This window comes from Monodelphis domestica, chromosome 3 (assembly GCF_027887165.1).
Source record: "Monodelphis domestica isolate mMonDom1 chromosome 3, mMonDom1.pri, whole genome shotgun sequence".
Taxonomy (NCBI): Eukaryota; Metazoa; Chordata; class Mammalia; order Didelphimorphia; family Didelphidae; genus Monodelphis; species Monodelphis domestica.
Genome location: NC_077229.1, coordinates 442350929 through 442375382, shown reverse-complemented (window position 1 = coordinate 442375382; position 24454 = coordinate 442350929). Strand labels below are relative to the sequence as shown.

Below are 24454 nucleotides of genomic sequence, written 5' to 3'. Positions count from 1 at the left end.
AACAGAGCTACTCAACAAGTTTCAATGTGCAACTTGAAGGAAAAGGGAAGTTCATCTGTGATATGCAATCACATGTGAAAGCATTTGAAGTAAAATTAGGCTTCCTTATGTAAAGATAATTTTAGGGTTGTGACTTAAATCTAAATTAATTGGTCACCAAGGAAAAAAACCCAAATAAAATACCCAAGTCAGTCTGTAAATTTATGATAATTTTAATTAATATAGAGGGAAGGATTTAAGGAGAAAGAGGGAAGAGGGTATAGGATTTCTCCCACCTGGCCTGTGCCAGGGGGAGTTCAAGATTTCTGCGGCTATGTCTCTGAAGGAGATTAGAGGCTTTTAAGAGGATAAGTTTGGAAAGTAAAGGAGAAAAAACTCAGCCAGAAACTCATCACTGAATCAGACAATAGCTTGTAGCCACGTCAAGATGCCGAAAGGCCTAGCATGCTGCCACCAGCCAAATCTCTGCTGCCAAAAGTTCTCGGAGAGACGAAGTGAGCCAAATATATATATATACACACACACACACCTTTTACTTGTGTCCCCTCCTCTAAATGCCCGTTCTTTAGTTCTCATCTTCTTTGATTAGTTACTTAACACTTCTTTGTTAAGTTCACCTTTTGTTAGTTACTTGACCTTTTCGTGATTAATTTACCCTTCATAGTTACTTAACACCTTTTTGTATTAAGATCTAAAATTAGGCTCAACTTAAAGTTCTAGCTTTACTATAAAGTAAGAACTAAGTACCTTCATTGTTCAATCAGGAGATTATAATTCTATCTCCACCATAATGTAAGATCTAAGTAGGGTGGAGTAATTTAAAGTTCACACTTATCAAACAAGTGAAGGAGGAAAATTTCTGCCAATCTTCCCTTAACTCAAAATCTGTTAATGGAAAAACTCATGATTGCCTTCTCAAAAGAAACATGTGGACTCACTGGAAAAGTTGCAGAGTTCCAATTCAGATTTAGAACTTCATCTTCACGAACAGGACATACAGCTTTTCCATAACCCATTTTCTGTTGACATTGAAAATGTGGATACAATTTTCCAAATGGAACTGGCTGAACTGCAGAATCATGACTCTCTGAAAGACGCATTCAAGCCAAGCAGCTTGTCTAATTTCTATGCATCTCCCCTCTGAGATATATCCTAACCTCAGGAACCATGCACTCAAAATGGCAACTATCTTTGGCAGCACTCATGTCTGTGAACAGACTTTCCAGAATGAAACATCTGAAATCTCCAACCAGATCTAGACTAACTGGTGCACATTTGCATCACTTGTTACGGCTAGCAGTGACAAATATGGAACTGGACATTGACCATCTCATCAGCCAAAAGCAGGTCCATAGGTCCCATTGAAATACCGGTCAGTTTGTTGATTTAAATTTACTTGTTCTTTATTTTAAATATTGTATTTGTTCCCAGTTTTGTTTCTTTACTTTATACAGAGTATTTTGGTTCCAAGATAGAAGAAAGGTAAGGATTAGGTGGTGGGGGTTAAGTGACTTGCCCAGGGTCACATATCCAGGAAGGATCCCCTTCTCTAGGCCTGGCTCTCAAACCACTGAACCACCTAGCTGCCCCTTAGCCCCAGGGTTTAAATTTAGCACTCTGGTGAAACGTATGGACTCCTCAGAATGTTTTTAAATGTATAAAATATATATAGGATTTAAAAATAAACTGATCATATGTAAGTAAAGATATTAGCCCATTTCCACCAGTTTCCAATCTATGAGGCAGCTAAGGTGGCACAAGGGATAGAGCTCTAGGTTCTAAGTCAGGAAGATCTGAGTTCAAATGTAGCCCCAGGAACTTCCTAGCTGTGTGACCCTGGATAAGTAAAAAACTGTCTGCCTCAGTTTCCCCAACTATAAGTGATCATACATTTACCTCACACACAGGATTGTTGTGAGGATCGGAAAATGCTCAGCAAAGTGCCCGGCATGTAGTACTGCTTAATAAATAAATATTCCATTCTTCCTTCTAGGCTCAAGGAAGATTGTTTTCCCCTAATGTTTGGTCTAGTTCCTAAATACCTGAGGGAAGGAACTACATCCTGTGTGCCAGTGCTATTCTCCAAATTAAATCTGTTGATTCAAAAGTGGGGATTCTAGACAGACTTTTGTGTAGTTAATAGCTAAAGTTTTGGGCAAGATGGTTAAGATGGAGTCCAACTACAAGAGCTGTATAAGTTCACTATGTTAATCTATTAGTATCATTTAAAAATGATAATACATTATTATTACTCACATGCTCTCCTTGTTGCTGTAGGCCACTTGTTGCTTTAAAAATGCATAAAGGATGACTCATTTGTGTAAAATATTTTTTATTTTTATTTTTTACAAAAAGAGTCAAAATAGACATTGTGAAGATAGAGATCATTAAAAACGTTGGCAAGATAGCTTATATCTGGACTTGAGTGTCAAAGGATGTGTGCCCAGAGGTCCAAGTCCAACCAGACTTACCCTTGGGTCTCTCTTACAGTTATTTTGTAAACAACATTTCAAGCAGAGCTACAGTTAAATCTCTGTATAACATCAGACCAAAGTGTTCTCCCCTGCAGGAAATGCAGGGCAAGCATAACATTGGTCCCAGATTGATTTCTTAAAAGTCAGTCACGGAAACAAAATGAAATTAGCCTTCTTTGATCAATGGGAAGAAATTCAAATGATTTTATTAACCAAGCTTTTAAAGGTAAAAATAATTGCTGGGGTTTTTTCCTGGGTGCTCCTCAGTTATAAAAAGTCAAAGCTGCTCCTTATCAGGTACAATCAATGCTTTTAAACTGAGGTTCCTGCGTCCCAAGTGCTCTGAGTAATATGTTGTTTCTCTTTCCCAAGACTGTAGGACTTTTATGGTGCTCCCTGGTTACTAAAACTGCAACTGGAAGGAGACCTCAGACCTTTTTCAAATGGGGCATTCCGAACAATAGGTCAGGAGATTTAAAAAAATTTCTTCTTGGTATTCAGTACTTGATTCTAGGGGGAAAAAATCAAACCAGCCCCTTTTAGACCTTCGTGACAAGGAAGAACCAGGAAAAAAAGAGGAATTGCTTTCTTGGAAAACCATCAGAAGAAAAGTACCTTCAATAAAAAGGAACGAACAAGACAAGGCTATTGCAAAGTGAAGATACTCAGTCATGATGTGAATTTTATAAAAACAAAAACCATAATCACATCCCCACAGCTTGTTTCAGAACCTCAGAAAAATTACCTTTGGAGTGATTGGAAGGAAGCCTTGAATAACTGTTCCAAGGAGACTGATCAGACAAAGGGATTGGCTGTCGTCGGCTGACTCTGCCTCCTGAGGCTCCCATGCACTTTTGGTATAAATTCTTTGCCAAGATGAAATGTTCTTTACTCTTTGCCCCAACCACACCACTTTTTTTCCAGGCTCTTAAAAGGCGTGTGTGAGGTTTTCCATTCCCATGATCCTTATTACCTTAAGGTTCAGTGATCAGCACCCAAATATAGGAGTTGGGATTTTTTCCTGCCAAGCAAAGGCAGCAAGTAACTGATGCTCCATTTGTGCTCATTTCAAAAACAGAATGACTTGGGGTTCATCCCTTCTGTTATATGTAAGGCAAGGCTGAAATGAAGTGGGAAAAGTATGTACATGTCTGCAACGGTCTCTAGAAAATGATTCACTTAATGAGCACCGGCTGCATTCTGAAGATTTTCAAAAAAACAACATCTAGGAGAGGCGGTTTGAATTCCCACCTCGAGTCACTATTAAGCACGCGTTTATTCCCTTAAACCATAAATACTTGAAGTGTCCCAGTTCTCCAGGCAGGCTTTCGAAGGGTGCTGACAAAAGTCGTGTACCCAGTGCAAAACACTTATTCCTAAATTGTTGAGTTAGTGACACGAAACGGCGAGCTTCAAGCCCAAACAGTTCTAAGGCAAAAGGTGTAACTCAACCCCAGAAAAATAGTCGCGGGGCGTCTAGCCACAAGGCCTCCTAGTCTGCTCCGTTGTTTCGTGAAGAGAAGTCGCTCTATAACGAGGACGTTAATGGTTGTTGGGACCCGGCATCATCAGGCGGCATCGGATGCCCCAGATCTCGGGGTTCTTCTTGTTGCCCGGTTCTTTTGTTGGCCTGGCGATGGTGGTGAAGTGAGAACAGTTGATTTTCAGATGTGGAAGCGCTTCCTTGAGCACGGGCAGGGAATTTTCGGTTACAATTCCAAAAACTTGCAATGTCTTCAGGGAGGGGATATCGCCAAGTTCACTGGAAAAGAAGATGCATGCAACGTTTGGACCAGCTCATGTGCAAGGCAGTTTCCTCACCAGATAATAGAATGAATTCCTACAGGATGCGTACCACCCCCCCCCCCCCCCAGGCTCCCAAGTTACACCTTGCCAACCCAAGAAATTAAAAAGAAAAGGAAGGAAGGAAGAAGACACTTCCCAGCTGTGTGACCCTGGAAAAGTCACTTCACCCTTACTGCTCTTCTGCCTTGAAACCAATATGTAATATTGACTCTTAAGACAGGAGGTAAGAGTTTCTAAAAAGCTATACGAGTCTCAGCTTAAAGCACTTCAAGTGTCTGTCTGGAGTCGTCCTTGGCAGCAGCAGATCACTAGTTTAGAAAAGAGGAATCTGATGTTCTATGTGTAATTAGAATTTGCTTCCCTGGATTCCAATTCCCAGCACCCTGCTTTCCTTCTCCTATTAGGTGCCGATGTAGGGAGGATATAAGTTTTGTGCAGTCCCCTTTCTCTCTCTCTCGTCCCCTAATCATGGCTGCTGAAGCCGGCTTTGTGGAGAGGCAGGAAAACTTACTCATGTGGGTTTACTTTTTGTTAGATAATTAGGTTTGAATTTCTATTTCTTTTAGTTTATTTTCTTTCTGTTTCAGGTTGATTATTAATTTTATAAAATAAGGCTTGGAGTTATTGATACTAATTTAAGTCTTACATGTATAATGCTACAGTGTATAATTATTCAGAATCTGGGCTTATTCAGTTCCCCTCACTTATCCACCTCTGTTGGGTAGTTGAAGAAAAGGGGCAATGCTTACTATTTGATAGCAAAAATATAGGGATTTTTTTTTTTTGCCACAGGTGGGAACTGGGAAACAACTGTAGCTTTACTGTCATAGGCAGGTAGGTGGTTCAACGGATGAGAGAGCCAGTCATGGAACAGGAAAGTCTTGGGTTCAAATATGAGCTCAGATACTTAATAGCTGTGTCAGTCATCCTAGGCAAGTCACTTAACCCGAATTGTCTAGCCCTCATTACCCTTTTGCCTTAGAATGGATACATAGAATTTATTCTAAGATGGAAGGTAAGAATTACAAAAACTAATAAATAAAATTGCATGACTCATACCAAGCATGTCTTGTGTTGGAGAACTTTGTGAACTGGGCTTCTATTTTCAAGAGGAAGTGGCACCTCAAAGAAAATCCAATTCAGTCAAACTGACAAAATAGCCTACCTTAAAACTGAATTCATCCCACAGTTAAAACACTGCATTGTAGTTAGGAATGAAGAGTGAACAAAAGGGTTTTTTTTTGATACTTACCAAATGCAGAAAAAGCCTTTGACAAAATACAACAGCCATTCCTATTTAAAACACTAGAAAGTATAGGAATAGATGGGCCTTTCCTAAAAACAATAAACAGTATCTATCTAAAACCATCAGCCAACATCATCTGCAATGGGGATAAACCCGAAGCCTTCCCAATAATATCAGGAGTGAAACAAGGATGCCCATTATCACCTCTATTATTTAACATTGTACTAGAAACACTAGCAGTAGCAATTAGAGAAGAAAAAGAAATTGAAGGTATTAAAATAGGCAAGGAGGAGACCAAGCTGTCACTCTTTGTGGATGATATGATGGCTTACTTAAGGGAATCCTAGAGAATCAACCAAAAAGTTAGTCGAAACAATCAACAACTTTAAGCAAAGTGGCAGGATATAAAATAAACCCGCATAAGTCATCAGCATTTCTACATATCTCCAACCCATTTCAGCAGCAAGAGTTAGAAAGAAACTCCATTCAAAATCACCCTAGACAATATAAAATACTTGGGAATCTCTCTGGTGAGACAAACACAGGAACCATATGAATAGAACGACAAAACACTCTCCACACAATTAAAACCAGATCTAAATATTTGGAAAAACATTAACTGCTCATGGGTGGGACAAGCTAACATAATAAAAATCACCATCCTACCCAAACTTGTTTACTCATTTAGTGCCATACCCATTGAACTACCGAGAAACTTTTTCACTGAATTAGAAAAAAAAACATAACAAAGTTCATTTGGAAGAACAAAAGATCAAGGATATCCAGGGAAATCACGAAAAAAAAATGCAAAGGAAGGAGGACTTGCAGTCCCGGATCTCAAACTATACTATAAAGCAGTGGTCATCAAAACAATTTGGTACTGGCTAAGAGACAGAAAGGAGGATCAGTGGAATAGATTTGGGGTAAGTGACCTCAGCAAGACAGTATATGACAAACCCAAAGGTCCCAGCTTATGAGACCAAGATCCACTATTTGATAAAAACTGCTGGGAAAACTGGAGGACAGTATGGAAGAGATTAGGCTTAGATCAATATCTTACACCCTACACCAAGATAAACTCAGAATGGGTGAATGACTTGAATATAAAGAAGGAAGTTATAAGTAAATTAGGTGAACACAGAATAGTATACTTGTCAGATCTTTGGTAAAGGAAAGATTTTAAAGACCAAGCAAGAGTTAGAAAAAATTTACAAAATGTAAAATAAATAATTTTGATTACATTAAATTCAAAAGGTTTTGTACAAACAAAATCAATGCAACCAAAATAAGGGAAGCAACAAATTGGGAAAGAATTCTCCATAACAAAAATCTCTGACAAAGGCTTTAATTATTCAAATTTATAAGGAGCTAAATCAGTTGTACAAAAAATGGGGGAGGTGAGGGAAAGAACATGATTCTTGTAACCAGTGAAAAATATTCTAAGTTGACTAATTAAATAAAATAAATTTAAAAAAAAAAGCTGCATTAGAGAAAGCATTCCCCACTCCCCCTTCCTTCCCCTAACTTATTCTCTCCATGGGGCAATCAACCCATCTCTTACTCCATTTAGATGACCTAAGGAAGGGCAAACAATGAACTTGATTTCAGTGAAATCCTGCCTCATAGAAAAGGGTGATTGCCAAATGTCAACAGTATTTCTGGAAAACATGGGCCTTCTCAACTTGGATCAATATGCCTACGAATTCATTACCTCCACTAGCTATTTATTTAGGCTTAAAACAAAGGGACAAGCACTGTCCAAGGTCTCAGAAAAGAAAACATTTGTTTTGGAATTTCAACAAGCCACCCCACTACTGATGAGTAACCAACAAAACTAAAAAGGCCAAGACAGTAAGTTCTCTTTAGTTTTTGGCTTTGACACAATTAAAAAAAAAAAGAAACCAAGTTATTGCAGGAAATATTGTTTCTAGGTCACTAGCCTAATTAGCATTCTTCCATCTCTAGGTTCTCTCCTCACAAACTATCAGATAAATGAATCATATGAGTTAACCTAATAAAGCAGAGATCTGACCTTATTACTCTGCTCAAAAAAAACCTTCCATGCCTCTACCATTTACCCCAAAATTCCAAGCTTCTTCAATAGCACTTAAAACCTTCTGTCTTGTGGCCCCCGATCTACTTTCTGACTCCAGTGTTCCATCTTATATTCTTTCTAGTCTTCCTATGAGTTAGGTATCTGCCACTCCAAATGGGGGGAAAAAACCATTGAGGTACAGCTATTTTATACCTTAATCCATTTAACTTGTTAATAATGTACTTCTGGTTTTTCTGGAGAAATTTTCAAAGTTCAACAGATAATCTCTATTCGGTCCTAAACTTTACCTGACTTTGGTCTGTCAGCTCTGGGTCACTTGTTCAGGTTTTATACCTGTTATTTATGACAATATCTTATGACATTAATTAATTATTATTTTAATTTAAAATCAAACAATGATTTATTAATCAAGTGATAAAAAAAGCTTCATAAGAAAGAACTTACAGTAAGGCTGCTGGAATCATTTCATAGCATCGGCTGAGCGCTAGGTGTTGGAGGTAGATGAGCTGGTGTAATTCCTGGAAACAGTCAGTTTTCAGCAGGACACTGTCACTGAAAAATGGAGAGACGGCATCCAAAAGAATCCTCTTCATCCCCAAGGAAAAACTTCTGATAGCCACCCTTCTCCTTTATCCCAAGGTAACTACAACTTTCTATAAGTCCATCCCTTCCACAAGTTCATACCTTAAGTCTAAGTGGACCAGATTGGGGCACCTTCTCACTAACGTCGCCACATCTAAGAAGAAAAAAATATAGATAGGCAATTTTATGGGAAATTTGGGAAATTGGTTAAAGATAAATCCGTAACAGCTGCCTTTGGATTCACAGGGAACTTTCTCAGAAAACAACAAACAAATGAACAAAAACTACAGAATGCTCAAAACAAGTTTTATTCAAAATGTGTTAAAAAAGGGTCATGCCTTGTGTTTTGAGATAAGGCGGCCCGGGCCCTTTTTGTACCCCCCCCCCCCATAAAATTACTCTCTTTTAAAGGGTTAGCTATTAAGAACAGAGGAACCCTGTTATATATTGTATTCTACCCAAACTCTCTTTGGTGCCTGTTTAGTAGCCATTCTGCAAGAAGTATAAAATGGAAAGTTAGTGCTTGGAAATCAGCTAATTCAGATGTCAGACTAGCAGACAGCATTAGCCTACAAAACTCCATAATGCTCTTGAACCTGATTAAAATCCAATTGGAAAACATTTAACAAAATAAATAAAAAATATTATACAACAAAATAATGTTAACTTTTGGTTTTCTAAATGCTGTTTCTCTGTAAGCCCCTCCCCAACTTAGACCCTACTGGCCTGTCTGGGGCTCACTCTCTTCTCTTCCTTGGCTGTCAGGACATCTGGGACCACTATCCCCAGCTACTCCTGCTGAAATGCACTATGTCTATGCATGTATCAGGTCAACATTTAAGACGTGGCTGGGAGAACTTTATCTGCCCAGTGTTTCTGAAACAATCCAGGGAGTTACTAACACAACCTTTAAATATTTTGCCCAAAATCATTTTTGGGGTCAGCTAATTTCCAAAAAGCTCTTTCCTAAAGCGAATGGGAGGGCTTGATAAGGGGCATTTTGTCTCCCTCTTTTATAAGGTGATAACGTGATGTGGGGACACCGATGGGATAAAGGTGGAACAGATGGGATGGGAATAATAAAACAGAGTTGGATAACTTTGGGAAAGGGGGGAAAAATCAAGAAATGACTTTTTCCTCTAAGCAGAAGAAACAAATTTTCATATATACTGATGAGGCACCTGAAAATAAATGTCAATAATCTCAGGATATGACTGGAGTTGATTCTGATTTGTGTTTGAGGGAAAGATGACCAACGGCTGTGGTGAGATATGGGGACCTCAGGGGAAGGTCTTCCCCAGTTACATTTGGCAATTTCACTTTGCCCCCTTATACACGGGGTGGTAGTGGTAGTGGTGGTGACGTGGTGGCGGCCCTTCCCAGTTACCTGATCTCTGCAGATTCTGCCTGTAGCCACTGAGATTCAGTTGTGTCACGTTTTCTGTTACAGAGCTGACAGCAATTTGTATGTGTTCTGCCGTGAAATCAGAGCACCAGGAAAGGTTCAGCTCATCTAATCTGTTAAAAAAAAAAATTCTTTACATATTTTTTTAATCATCTCTTGATAAAGATGTGATCCATTATTGCATTTTATTTGTGAAAGTCTTATCGATTACATATTTATACATAGGTTAGTGCTGTCTTTTGATTGGTATATAGATTACTCTCATAACAATCTTATATAAACAGAGGAGTAAATTCACAGTTGATCATAGTAAAAAAAAAATCAGTTGGGTCTGAGACAGTGACAGAGAACAGGTTCTACAGGAAAGTACTTGTTTGAATGGTGAGCCAGCCCTGAGATCAGGCCAAGTCACCTGACTCTAACTGAACAGAAGGGAGAGGTCCGTATTGCTCAAGGATTTACTTGAAATACTGAGAGGAAAAAACAAAACAAAACAAAACAAAATTTAAATCCAGGGAACTCACCTATATAGAAATCAATTGCTTTTACATAGTGGGAGAAGATTTTGTTATCCCTGCTCTCCACATTTGGTGTTTGAAAAGTGATGGAGGATTTTTGTCAAAGCCCCACTGAAAAATTCCTCCTTCCTTCTCTGATTCAGAAATGCGATTGAACAGGAAATAGGTAATTTGAGTAAGGAAGTAATATTTTCTCATAACCATTCTGCTCTGAGGGAAAAGACCTATTAATGGCAAATTATTAAAAAAGACCAGACTTCCGGTCAAGATGGCAGCTTAGAGAAAGCTAAAGTTCAGATCTCCAGAAACCCTTCCTTACTGATCTCAAACTGTATGCTCCTAGGGCACCGAAATTCAAAACGAACAACAGGATAGATCCCGGGAACCCTCCTCCTGGACCTGGACCAAAAGGTACGGCCCCCCAAAAGCCAGAACCCAAGATCACTCGGATCTAAGGGGTAGGCAGAAGGAAGGTCCCAGGACCCATCCCCCCAACCAGAGAGCTGAGTCTGAGGCAGCAGCTGGAACCTCAGAGCCAGCAAAAGGACCTCAGGGCCTGCTATTCTGAAGGCCGCATCCTAAAAACAACTTAAGCCAGACTTCGGGGGCACCCAACACAGACAGCAGGGAAAGAGAGAGAGATGGGGGGGGGGAGAGGGTAGAGCCTGTAGCCCCCTGGCTAGATCCTTCCATCTGAGTCTCACAAAAGATCCCTGCATCAGGACATACTCATTCCAACCCAGGTGAAATTAATCCTATCAGGAGCCCTCGGAGCTCCGGAAAGCCATGGACCCTCCCCCCTCAAAGTGCAGGCTCTTCTGGCCTGCAAAGGCACTAAGATACCTTGCGGACAGTGCCAAGCCAGGCTCAGAGCGTGGAAGTAAGGCAACGAAGAAGCATTGGGAGGGAAATGAGAGCAGTAACACCCCAAACCCCAGGCTTCCCCGGGAAGACAGAACAACAGCTGCATAGAAGGGACAATTTGCCTAGGGCTAAAGCCTTTGAACACTAGACAGAGATAAGAAAAGCTAGTCCTCCCCACTCAGATAGAGATGGCAAACAGCACAGAAAAGCCTCAAAACGCCAAGAAAAACAAGAAGAAGGGGGCGACTTTGGACACAATTTATGGAGCAAAAATACAAAATACAGAGGAGATTGGAAACTCTCCACAAATTCATAAAGAATTTGAATCAGAAATGATCAAAAAAGATGGAAGCCTTCTGGGAGGAAAAGTGGGAAATAATGCAAAAGAAATTAATGCATCTACAAAACTGGTTTGACCAAACTGAAAAGGAAAACCAGGCTATAAAGGTCAGAATCAGGCAACTGGAAGACAACGAGCAAGTAAAAGAGCAAGAATTAATAAAGCAAAGCCAAAAGACGAAGAAATTAGAAGAGAACATAAAATATCTCACTGACAAGGTCATAGACTTGGAAAATAGAGGGAGAAGAGAAAATTTAAGAATAATTGGACTACCAGAAAAGCCAGAAATAAATGGCAAACTCGACATCTTAATACAAGATATAATCAAAGAAAATTGCCCAGAGATCCTAGAACAAGAGGGCAATACAGGCACTTAAAGAGTTCACAGAACACCCTCTACACTAAATCCCCAAAAGACAACTCCCAGGAATGTAATTGCCAAATTCCAAAGATTTCAAGCAAAAGAAAAAAATCTTACAAGAAGCCAGAAAAAGACAATTTAGATATAAAGGAATGCCAATCAGGGTCACAAAAGACCTTTCAAGTGCCACTCTGAATGACCATAAGGCATGGAACATGATTTTCAGAAAGGCAAGAGAGCTGGGTCTTCAACCAAGAACCAGCTATCCAGCAAAACTGACTATATACTTCCAAGGGAAAGTATGGGCAGTCAACAAAATAGAAGATTTCCAACTTTTTGCAAAGAAAAGACCAGAGCTCTGTGGAAAGTTCGATATCAGAAAACAAAGAGCATGGAATACCTGTAAAGGTAAATATGAAGGAAAGGGAAAAGGAGAAAAATGTTATCTTTTTCTTTTATTCAAACTCTCTTCTATAAGGACTATATTTATATCAATCTATGTATATTAATATGTGGGGAAAATGTAATGTGTAAACAGGGGGAAAAGAAAAACCAAATGGAATAATCTTTCTCACACAAAGATTTACACGGGAAGGGGAGAGGAAGAAAACTCCTATAAGAAGGAGAGGAAGAGAGTTTTTACTTAAACCTTACTCTCAGGGAAATCAACTCTGAGAGGGAAGAACATCCAGATCCAGTGGGATCTTGAATTCTATCTTACCCAACAAGGGTAGGGAGAAGGGAAAACCAAGGGCGGTAGGGGGGAGGGAACACAAAAAAGGGAGGGAAGAAGAGGGGGAAGGTGGAGGGAACACAAAGAGAGGGGCTAGAAAGGGAAACATATCAAGGGAGGGGACAAGGGGGACTGATTTAAAGTAAATCACTGGATTAAAAGGTAGAGCTGAAGAAGAAAGGTTAGAATTAGGGAAGGATATCAAAATGCCAGGGAGTCCAGAAGTGATAATCATAACTTTGAATGTGAATGAGATGAACTCACCCATGAAACGAAGACGAATAGCAGAATGGATTAGAATCCAAAACCCTATCATATGTTGTCTTCAAGAAACACACATGAGGCGGGTAAACACCCACAAAGTCCGAATTAAAGGATAGAGTAAGACCTTCTGGGCCTCAACTGACAGAAAGAAGGCAGGAGTGGTAATCATGATATCTGATAAAGCCAAAGCAAAAATAGACCTGATCAAATGGGATAGGGAAGGTAATTATATTTTGTTAAAAGGGACTTTAGATAATGAGGAAATATCACTAATCAATATGTATGCACCAAATAATATAGCACCCAGATTTCTAATGGAGAAAACTAGGAGAATTGAAGGAAAAAATAGACAGTAAAACCATATTAGTGGGAGACTTGAACCAATCATTAGCAAATTTAGATAAATCAAATCAAAAAATAAATAAGAAAGAGGTAAAAGAAGTGAATGAAATCTTAGAAATATTAGAATTAATAGACATATGGAGAAAAATAAATAGGGACAAGGAATACACTTTCTTCTCAGCACTACATGGCACATTTACAAAGATTGACCATACACTAGGTCACAAAAACATAGCATACAAATACAGAAAAGCAGAAATAATAAATGCAGCCTTTTCAGATCACAAGGCAATAAAAATAACGATCAGTAATGGTATGTGGAAAACCAAATCAAAAATTTATTGGAAATTAAACAATATGATACTCCAAAATTGTTTAGTTAAAGAAGAAATCATAGAAACAATTAATAATTTCATCGAGGAAAATGACAATGGCGAGACATCCTTTCAAACCTTTTGGGATGCAGCCAAAGCGGTAATCAGAGGTAAATTCATATCCCTGAGTGCATATATTAACAAAGTAGGGAGAGCAGAGATCAATGAATTGGAAATGCAAATCAAAAAACTCAAAAGCAATGAAATTAAACCCCCCCAGAAGAAAACCAAACTAGAAATCCTAAAAATTAAGGGAGAAATTAATAAAATTGAAAGTGATAGAACTATTGATTTAATAAATAAGACAAGAAGCTGGTACTTTGAAAAAACAAACAAAATAGACAAAGTACTGGTTAATCTAATTAAAATAAGGAAAGAAGAAAAACAAATTAATAGCATCAAAGATGAAAAGGGGGACATCACCTCCAATGAAGAGGAAATTAAGGCAATCATTAAAAATTACTTTGCCCAATTATATGGCAATAAATACACCAATCTAGGTGATATGGATGAATACATACAAAAATACAAACTGCCGAGACTAACAGAAGAAGAAATAGAATTCTTAAATAATCTCATATCAGAAAATGAAATCCAACAAGCCATCAAAGAACTCCCTAAGAAAAAATCCCCAGGGCCTGATGGATTCAGCAGTGAATTCTATCAAACATTCAGAGAACAATTAACCCCAATACTATATAAACTATTTGATGTAATAAGCAAAGAGGGAGTTCTACCAAACTCCTTTTATGACACAAACATGGTACTGATTCCAAAACCAGGCAGGCCAAAAACAGAGAAAGAAAATTATAGACCAATCTCCTTAATGAATATAGATGCAAAAAATCTTAAATAGGATACCAGCAAAAAGACTCCAGCAAGTGATCAGAAGGGTCATCCACCATGATCAAGTAGGATTTATACCAGGGATGCAGGGCTGGTTCAATATTAGGAAAACCATCCACATAATTGACCACATCAACAAGCAAACCAACAAAAATCACATGATTATCTCAAAAGACACAGAAAAAGCCTTTGATAAAATACAACACCCATTCCTATTAAAAACACTAGAAAGCATAGGAATAGAAGGGTCGTTCCTAAAAATAATAAATAGCATATATCTAAAACCATCAGCTAATATTATTTGCAATGGGGATAAACTAGATGCATTCCCAATAAGATCAGAAGTGAAACAAGGATGCCCATTATCACCTCTACTATTTGACATTGTACTAGAAACACTAGCAGTAGTAATTAGAGAAGAAAAAGAAATTGAAGGCATCAAAATAGGCAAGGAGGAGACCAAGTTATCACTCTTTGCAGATGACATGATGGTCTACTTAAAGAATCCTAGAGATTCAGCCAAAAAGCTAATCAAAATAATCAACAACTTTAGCAAAGTTGCAGGATACAAAATAAACCTGCATAAGTCATCAGCATTTCTATATATCTCCAACACAGCTCAGCAGCAAAAACTAGAAAGAGAAATCCCATTCAAAATCGCCTTAGACAAAATAAAATACTTGGAATCTATCTCCCGAGACAAACACAGGAACTATATGAACACAACTACAAAACACTCTCCACACAACTAAAACTAGATTTGAGCAATTGGAAAAACATTAACTGCTCATGGATAGGAAGAGCCAATATAAGAAAAATGAACATCCTACCCACACTTATTTATCTATTTAGTGCCATACCCATTGAACTGCCAAAAAATTTCTTTACTGATTTAGAAATAACCATAACAAAGGATTAAGGATATCCAGGGGAAAAAAAACCACAAATGATGGGGGCCTTGCAGTCCCAGACCTTAAACAATATTACAAAGCAGCAGTCATCAAAACAATTTGGTACTGGCTAAGAGGCAGAAAGGAGGATCAGTGGAATAGACTTGGGGCAAGCGACCTCAGCAAGACAGTATACGATAAACCCAAAGATCCCAGCTTTTGGGACAAAAATCCACTATTTGATAAAAACTGCTGGGAAAATTGGAAGACAGTGTGGGAGAGATTAGGACTGGATCAACACCTCACACAGTACACCAAGGTAAATTCAAAATGGGTGAATGACTTGAACATAAAGAAGGAAACCATAAGTAAATTGGGTAAACACAGAATAGTATACATGTCAGACCTTTGGGAAGGGAAAGACTTTAAAACCAAGCAAGACATAGAAAGAGTCACAAAATGTAAAATAAATAATTTCGACTACATCAAATTAAAAAGCTTTTGTACAAACAAAACCAATATAACTAAAATCAGAAGGGAAGCAACAAATTGGGAAAAAATCTTCATAAAAACCTGACAAAGGTTTAATTACGCAAATTTATAAAGAGCTAAATCAATTATACAAAAAATCAAGCCATTCTCCAATTGATAAATCGGCAAGGGACATGAATAGGAAGTTTTCACAGAAAGAAATCAAAAGTATTAATAAGCACATGAAAAAGTGTTTTAAATAAAAGATTATCTCTGATAATCAGAGAGATGCAAATCAAAACAACCCTGAGGTATCACCTCACACGTAGCAGATTGGCTAACATGACAGCTATGCAAAGTAATGAATGCTGGAGGGGATGTGGCAAAGTCAGGACATTAATTCATTGCTGGTGGAGTTGTGAATTGATCCAACCATTCTGGAGGGCAATTTGGAACTATGCCCAAAGGGCGATAAAAGACTGTCTGCCCTTTGATCCAGCCATAGCACTGCTGGGTTTGTACCCCAAAGAGATAATGGACAAAAAGACTTGTACAAAAATATTCATAGCTGTGCTCTTTGTGGTGGCCAAAAATTGGAAAACGAGGGGATGCCCATCAATTGGGGAATGGCTGAACAAATTGTGGTATCTGTTGGTGATGGAATATTATTGTGCAAAAAGGAACAATAAAGTGGAGGAATTCCATGGAGACTGGAACAACTTCAGGAAGTGATGCAGAGCGAGAGGAGCAGATCCAGGAGAACATTGTACACAGAGACTAATACACTGTGGTATAATCGAACATAATGGACTTCTCCATTAGTGTCAATGCAATGTTCCTGAACAATCTGCAGGGATCTAGGAGAAAAACACTATCCACAAGCGGAGGAGAAACTGTGGGAGTGGAAACACCGAGGAAAAGCAACTGCTTGACTACAGGGGTTGAGGGGACATGACAGAGGACTCTAAACGAACACTCTGATGCAAATACTAACAACATGGCAATGGGTTCAAATCAAGAACACATGTGACACCCAGTGGAATCACGCATCGGCTATGGGGGTTGGGGGGAAGGAAAAGAAAATGATCTTTGTCTTTAATGAATAATGCTTGGAAATGATCAAATAAAATATTATCAAAAAACAAAAAACAAAAAAAATGGACCTAGAAAAAAAAAATAAGACCAAAAAAGTACATTCTGAAATAATCTAAATAAAAGTGACATGGACAGGAAACTAAACTTAATCATTTTAAGACCAGTTAGCCCCAGAATGACCAGGATGATTAAGAATGCCTCCCTCCCTTCAGTAGACAGGGTAGGAACAGCAGATGCACACTGCTGCACTCACTGTTAAGATGGATGAAGTCACAGTTTCAGTTTTATGAACAGATACAAGTGTGTGTGTAATCACAAAGGACGGTTCAATTATGGAGTGGTAGAACAGAATGAGAAAGGAAATAAAAAGAGAAGGCAGCAATAAAACTTTTTTTAATACATAAGAAATTATGTACATCTGTAGCATTAAAAGATAAAATATGCTGATATCATACAATACTATACATATATTTTATGCATTGCCAAGTTTCTAACCTTTTTCTGTGTTGTCCGCAGCTTCCACAAAACTACCCCCCAATCCCATTTAATTTCTTATGCCAACCTGCGATATACTGAAACCAAGATGGGGAAAGTTGTAATGTGGAAGGGATACCTGTAGTTTCTTATGTAAAGAAATGGTGATGAGGCAAAGGCTTAAAAAAAAATGCATGTTATAAATAATGTTGGAAAAAAATGTTTAGAAACAAATCTACCCTGGTCTAAGTTTCCCATTCCGGGAAAAGAAAGCCAGCAAAGGCAGGCTATTTGGTGTCACCAAGAAACAAAGGATTTTCTGGCGCTGTTTCTTAAATCCAGCACCTGAGGTCTAGGATGTTCTTCACGTGATGAATTACCTCACTCCCAAATAATCCATTTTGAATAGGCTTAGCCAGTTGCATTTTCTATCCTGAAGTCCCAGAAAACACTCACTGAGAGGCACATTAGAAATATACTATACCTGTGATTATGTAAGCTAGAGCCCCTCCTTCATTTCCATCCCTTTTCTCTGTAACATCTACCAAAATGCCACTGAGATCTGGTAAAGATTGGGAAAATAGACTTAAATGAAGGTTACTTTTGATACTCTTCTTTTGGGTGGTATTTCCCATGGCAAAGGCAATCAATTTCAGAGGAAAATTGTGGGAAAAGACTTAAATGTGAAATGTTGAGTTCTATGTTTCAAATCATGCTTTTTTCAACCACATAGGCTTGAAATGTCCGAACAAGTTTTCCTTCTTTAAAATAGGGATATGACCATTATAAGTTTAACCCAATGAAAGTAATTCCTACCGAGTACAGCTGCTCAGCAGTGTCCCCAGTGCAGAAGCTGAGAATCCCGTGCACCCACAGAGGTTTAATCGCACCAAGTCTGAATTCTGGGCCAGATTTCTGAAAGAAAAGGGAGAACAAATAGGAATATTCAGCATTTACTAAGTGTCTGTAGCCATTTGTCTGCTCTGTTTCTGTGTGTATACATGTACTTATGTGTGTATGTTATGGTTAAGAAGGCCAGTAAAGAAACTAAAAATTTTAAGATGATATAGTCCTAGAAAGGAAAAATGATCTAGTGGGTAAATAAAATCTGTACTGCCTAAAAAAAGAATTCTAAGGTAACTTAAGCATAAAGCAATATGATACAGACCCTATGCTTAAAGGATGAAGAAACTCAAAGAAAGGGGATTAGTTTGGATAAGAGTTTGTGAAAAAAGCCAGCATTAACCTGGGCCCCCAAAGTAGTAAAGAATTCAGATTAATGGGAAAAAAGAAGGGAGAAAGAGTATTAAAGGAGGAAAAAGGTCTAAAAAGTTTGAATTTCAAAACTACTCCACCCTATTCAGACCATTCTTTAGAAGATGGGATTTAGCTATTTCCTGATTAATAACAATAGAGATACTTGGAATAATAGAATCAGGTCTTGGAAACTTCAATCTCCACCCTACTCAGGGTAACAAGATTAGGAAGGACTGAAGCAAACTTGAGATTTAAGTATTTGAGAATATGGCCTTCAACAGACATGTGCAAAAAGGACAGACCTCTGGGTGGTCCTAGGTCAAGCTATAGCCACCATAGGCACATGTGAGACGCAGGAAGTGAGGTAGAGAACAGCCTCGGGAGTTCTTGGGACTTCCGGGGAGGAGGGGGGTCAGTTGGAGGCTGGTGCTTGGAGTTGGAGGATCCTGCAGACTGTTTTCCTCCAGTTTGGTCACGTGAGTGATAAGGACTGATCTCTTTCCTTGCCTTGGCTATCCAGGGCCTTAAGCCCGCTTTGGCTCAGCCTGAGCAGAGTGGGTATTTAAACCCTCTTTCCTTCTCTCTCTCTCTCTCTCTACCTCTAATACTTTCTTGCTCCTGTTTGTAATTAAAACACCATAAAAAAGTTGGCAGCTGATTTGAGTGTTTCATTTAGGAATTACATAGCTGAATTCCTTGGTGACCTTAAATTAATATATATCAGTTTTTAAAAGTGATTTCAATATCAAAAAAGGCAGAGCAGAAACATATCGGGATGTCTTAGGATCAGATGGCAGAGAAGCTCATGGTTCCAAAAAAAAAATCAACAACCAGAAATCCACAGAAAATCTAGGTGGTAGGGGGCAGTTAAGTGGCTCAATGGATTGAGAGCCAGGCCCAGAGATGGGAGGTCTTGGGTTCAAATTTGGTCTCAAGACACTTCTAAGCTGTGTGACCCTGGGCAAGTCACTTAACCTCCATTGTCTAGCCCTTACTGCTCTTCTGCTTTGGAACCAATACACAGTATTGATTCTAAGACAGAAGGTAAGGGTTTCAGAAAAAAACAAAAACAAAAACAAAACAAACAAACAAAAAAAGAAAGTAGTGTATAAGGCATGTCTACATGCAATGAATTGTTTTTTAAAGCTTTTATTTGCTGGAGGTAGCAACACAGGGATACACCAAAAGGGTACAAAAGGGCAGGTGAGAAATCCCATGGACCCTGGAGAAAGATTATCATCAGTGCCGGAGGTCCTTGGCTCTGGAAGCAATCTGTTTTCATTCATAACTGCCCAAGAAGAGAGGGATTTAAAACAAGTCCACTGAATGCCTTATTCTTGGCCCTGGGGTCACCCCTTTGCCATATCATCTAACAGACGTGTCCCTCAATCAGAGGCAATGACCGTGACTCACCGGACGATGACATCTGAAAGCATCAGTCCTTCCAGACTCAGGTTCTGCAGTTTGCAGCAGCGAGAAAGGATGTCCTGTAGTGCAGCCTCATCTATTATGCAGTTAGACAGGTCCATGTGCTGTACCCGAAGCGGTCTGTGGATAAACAAGGGGAGTCTTTGCTTACTCAATAACGGGGGCCCGGATGATCACACTTTGGGGTCACCCAGGGTTTTGACAGACATGATCTTACTTGATCCTCTGAAGAGCACCAGGAGGGAGGAAATAGAAGTATTACCATGTCATCATTTTACAGAGGAGGGAACTGAGGCTGGGAAAGGTTCCCCCCAGGGTCTGAGCAGTGATCTAGCCAGGTCTTGGGATTCCAAGTCCCTAAGTCCTCTGCTCTTTACATAATGACATCAGCTTGAAATGACTTCTTTAAACTTTAAAAAAATGGTTTCTTGAAACCAAGGCATTTCTGCTTAGATACCATTTTGGAGTGAACATACTGAGCTTCTGTGGATTTAATTTAGTAATAAAAATCGGTAAGGGCTCAAGAAATCTCATTATCCTGCAAGATGAAATCAGCCTTGGGCCCTTATCTGGACCCTTGACCCTGGGGAACTAGAGAATGGAGGAGGGAGAGCACTTGAGGAAGAACCCCCCCTCCCCCGCACCCAGAGTTGATCTATTTCAGAATTCTTCAGTATCTCCCCCCCTCCCCCAGTTTCTCCTTAGATTCCTTTGGTGTATTATCTTCCCCTACCAAGCCCTAAGCTCCCTTTCTTCTAAGTGTTTACTTTATCACAGTGGGGGGATATCTTAACTTGGGCAGGAACTGGATTTCAGAGAGGTAGTGAGTCATCAGCCTCATCACTAATTCTTCTAGCATCCTCTGAAGTCCAGTGGCAGGACAAGAGTCAGGGGAATGGGGAACGGCCTGGATGCCGTGGGCTGACCGTGGCCTCCTGACCAAGCTCAGGGCCCTCCACTGGGGCTGTTCCAGGTGCCTCTAAAGCCACTGGAAGAAACTCTTCTTATCCACTCCTTGCACCCAAGGGGAGTTAGGGCAGACACCAGCCGATCTCATCTGGCTAGTTACCCTCACCTCAACCTGGGCCAGGCCATCTGCTGAGATGCTTTTACTAGTGTGACCCTTGCACATGCTGCAGCTTCTGGGGGCCACAGGGAGGGGAGAGTTGGGTGAGAGGTGGGCACCAAAGGTGGGTGCGCAGCCCTGAAAAGGGCTCCTTTAAGAGAGAATGTTAACTAGAGAGGAAATGAACTCTGATAGCAAATGTAGGATTCCTGAAAAGGAAATACTAGTTCCTATTAGGGCCCAAGTCAATGTTTGGGCTCCTGTCTAAATGCCTGAGGGCCTCTAAAATGCTGTCCGTTAAGGCAATTCCATTTGATTTCTAGTAGAGCCACAGGTGAGAGTTAGGTGACAGGCAGCAGAGATGCTAGTCCTACACACACACACACACACACACAGTTTATAGTCTGAAAGACTAGTTGTGTTACCTTTAATACATATATACTTATCACTAAATCTTCCACTGTCTGGAGCAACTCTTCACTAAGACTAGAAATCACGGATGAATTGCCACTGGAAGACATTTCTATCCCAAGAGTTTCTGAAGATCCATAGATTTAGGGAAAATAAAAGGATACTCATTTGGGGTTTAATTTGCTTTTTCCTGCATACATGGAATTAGATAAGGAGCTAGGAGGGCAGAAAGGAGATCTTGATAATGCAAAGCAGGTGAAATGCGGTTTCCCGAAGTTCCTGAGATGTTAATCGGGTACTACTGTCCCTGGAAAGCATTCAACCTTTTCTGAAGTGGATTTTTGCTGAATATAAGAAACAGGCCTGTCCCAAAGCCCTCCTATGATGCCTAGTCTCATCCTGAAGTAAAGTGCCAGATTCTCCCGGGCTATGCCTGTGGAACAAAACCTAGGCTTAGTTCCCTGAGATGGAGCAAGCAGCTAGTGACCTGAGTACATACAATTTTGGATTATCCCTAGTGAAAAGATTTACCCAACAACATAGGAGATGCAAAAGATGTTAGCATCCAGGGGGAAGCTGTGCCACCCAAATAGATCACTTAATTTCTCCAGGAGGTTGGGACAAAACCTCCGACAGTTCATCACCCTGGAGCAAAGAATCCTTTTTAGTATGGGTGCAGTAAGGGTTATGTGTCTGTCATCTGAGGCACAGTCTAAGTCAAGACAGGCTCACTTTCAGGTTGATGACAAAGGATTGGGTATTTTTGCTACAACATCTCATGAACCAAATAGTGTACTAAAGGAGGCTTTGATCTGCCTCAGTGGAGGGAAAACCTACAACCAATAAAATCATCTAGAAAATTAACATTTTCCCCAATTGTTCAGAAGTGCAGAGGACAGCCACAAGAAGTATTGAGTGAGCTCTGTGCTACTTGCTGTACAATGACCACTTTCAGGTGATGGGTGTGTGTGTATAATTCATGTTTCAGGTGAGAGTCAGATTAGATGGTAGCCCAGGTCCTTTCCATCTCTAAGATCCTATCATTTACTTTTTTGGTCATATAACTCTTTTTTGTTATTCACTTTTTGTGACTCCATTGAGGGTTTTCTTGGTAAAGATACTAGAGTGCTTTGCCATTTTCTTCCCCAGATTATTTTACAGATGAGGAAACCAAGGCAAACAGGGTTAAGTGACTTGCCTAGGGTCACCTGGCTAAATAAATGGTCTGAGGCTGGCTATGAATTCAGGTCCTCCTGACTCCAAGCCCCACCTCTATCCACTGCACCACCTAGCTGCCCCACAAAATTAGTTTTTGCTTTCCTCTCCAGGGACAATCTTACCTTATATTTTTAAACAGTGGAGCATCAACATGTGATCTTGAGCAACGAAATGCCACCACACCTACAGAGAGCACCTGCCCAATTACCCCTGGTAGTAAATGTTTCCCTGTCAGGTCTAAGGTCTGCCACAGTGATTCATCAAACCTAGAAGAGAGGTGGAGTGTTTCAGAAAGATACACATTAGGAAATTTCAACTTTCAGCCAAAAAAATGATGATGGAGATCTGGAGATAGCCTGGGTGTTTTTCTGTCTGATTTGCATTAGTCTGTCAAGTATGATAGTTCCCCCAAAACCAAAAATAACAACCACTCAAATGTTTGCTGAGATTGATGATAATGACGAAGTACATGTTGAAACTTTTTACAGCATGAGATGGCTCTTGGGGAAGGGAAGGGATATTGTGGGATAAACATGGTGAAGTAAGAAACAGAAAATATCAATAAAAATGTGTTTTAAAAAATCACAAAAGGTTTCTTTAATATCAAATTCCAAGGGTCCATTACAATTTAGTAAATATTTTAAAAACACATCTTCTATAGAGAATATCAATAAAAATTTATTTAAAAAATAATCTCTTTTAACAGCAAATTCCAAGGGTCCATTCCAATTCATACTTAAAAAAAACTTACCTTCAGTCTTAGAATTGATACTAAGTATTGGTTCCACAGCATGAGAGTGGAAAGGGCTGGACGATTAGGGTTAAATGACTTATCCAGGGTCACACAGAGCTAAGAAGTGTCTGAGACCACACTTGAACCCAGGACATCACCTCCACTATCTCAGTATACTAAACTAGACATATTTTTCAAAATATGTAGTTTAGCAAATTATAGTGTTGGCAGATTTCTAATATTTGAAATACCTGGGCTAATTCATAAGGTGATAAAATCCTTTTGCTACATATTATATTTTTTCTATCTAATAAGATCTGAAAACTGTTGGGCTGGTCATAAAGGAATCTTAGATGCCAGAAGTGATCCTCTCCCTTTTCTTGTCTCAGAATCTGGGTGTTTGTGTTGAGAAGATGCAAGAGTTCTGGGGATCCATAATATCTCCTCTTGGCTTGTCCCAAGGAAATGAATTCGCTTTTTTAAAATTGTTTTCTGGTTTCCTTCTAAAAGGACCACATTTTGGGTCAGTATTCCAAATGAGGAAATAAAATTTCACAATGTAGTGACTAGTATTTGTTCCTCTTCCTACTTTTCTGATTTTAACCATCTTTCCACCAAATCATAAAATCAAAACAACAACAAAAAAACTCCACCTTTTTACCATTAGGTGGCAGGCAGAATTTAGGTACAACTCTAACTGGTGTATTCATGTCAACTGATTATGTCTTATTCACTAAGCCTGTGGAGAGAAAAAAAAATTCCAGCTGGCAAGTGACAGTGGAACTGAGTGGAAGGACACTTCGCTCCCAGATCTACAGGAAAACATGGAGTGCTGGCTAGAGACAAATGGACTGGGGGTAGGAGCACAACACCTCAGGAGCAAGAATACTACTTCTGGAAAATTGAGATAAAGAACATTCTAACGTTCCCAGTCCCACCCTTAGTTTTTATATGGATAAAGTAGCTACCATAGTCTTGAAAGGGTGCTTCTTTTAGAAGGAGCTTCTTTAGGAAAGAAGAGAGAACAAGAAGTGAAAATGCTAACTGAAATTTTTAGATGACCTTTAAAAGCTCTCCTGCAAAGCTGCAGTCCTGTGATCTGTGATTTTTGGAAACTATCTTGCTAATGAACTAAAGCAAGCTGGAGAACTCCCAAATCAAACCTAGGCTATCTCTAGAATCTCTGTCATCATTTTTTGG

The 24454-nt window shown here is 39.3% G+C and overlaps 1 protein-coding gene across 4 annotated transcripts in view; it reads right to left on the bottom strand.

Annotated features, from left to right (window-relative positions):
* Positions 1–2316: 2316 nt before the first annotated feature.
* SKP2 (S-phase kinase associated protein 2) overlaps positions 2317–24454 on the bottom strand; it is a 34256-nt gene continuing 12118 nt past the window's right edge. For 2 of the 4 annotated variants that reach the window (XM_001372891.4, XM_007487454.2), the window contains exons 4-10: positions 22644–22787; positions 19812–19946; positions 17958–18056; positions 9552–9682; positions 8267–8318; positions 8027–8134; positions 2319–4236 (exon numbers count right to left, since the gene is read on the bottom strand). In XM_001372891.4, coding sequence (XP_001372928.1) covers positions 4017–4236; positions 8027–8134; positions 8267–8318; positions 9552–9682; positions 17958–18056; positions 19812–19946; positions 22644–22787 — 889 coding nt within the window. In that variant the 3' untranslated portion in view covers positions 2319–4016. Of the gene's footprint in view, positions 4237–8026; positions 8135–8266; positions 8319–9551; positions 9683–17957; positions 18057–19811; positions 19947–22643; positions 22788–24454 lie in introns of all 4 variants that reach the window. The other 2 variants (XR_008917857.1, XM_056824549.1) reach the window with 2 other exon arrangements.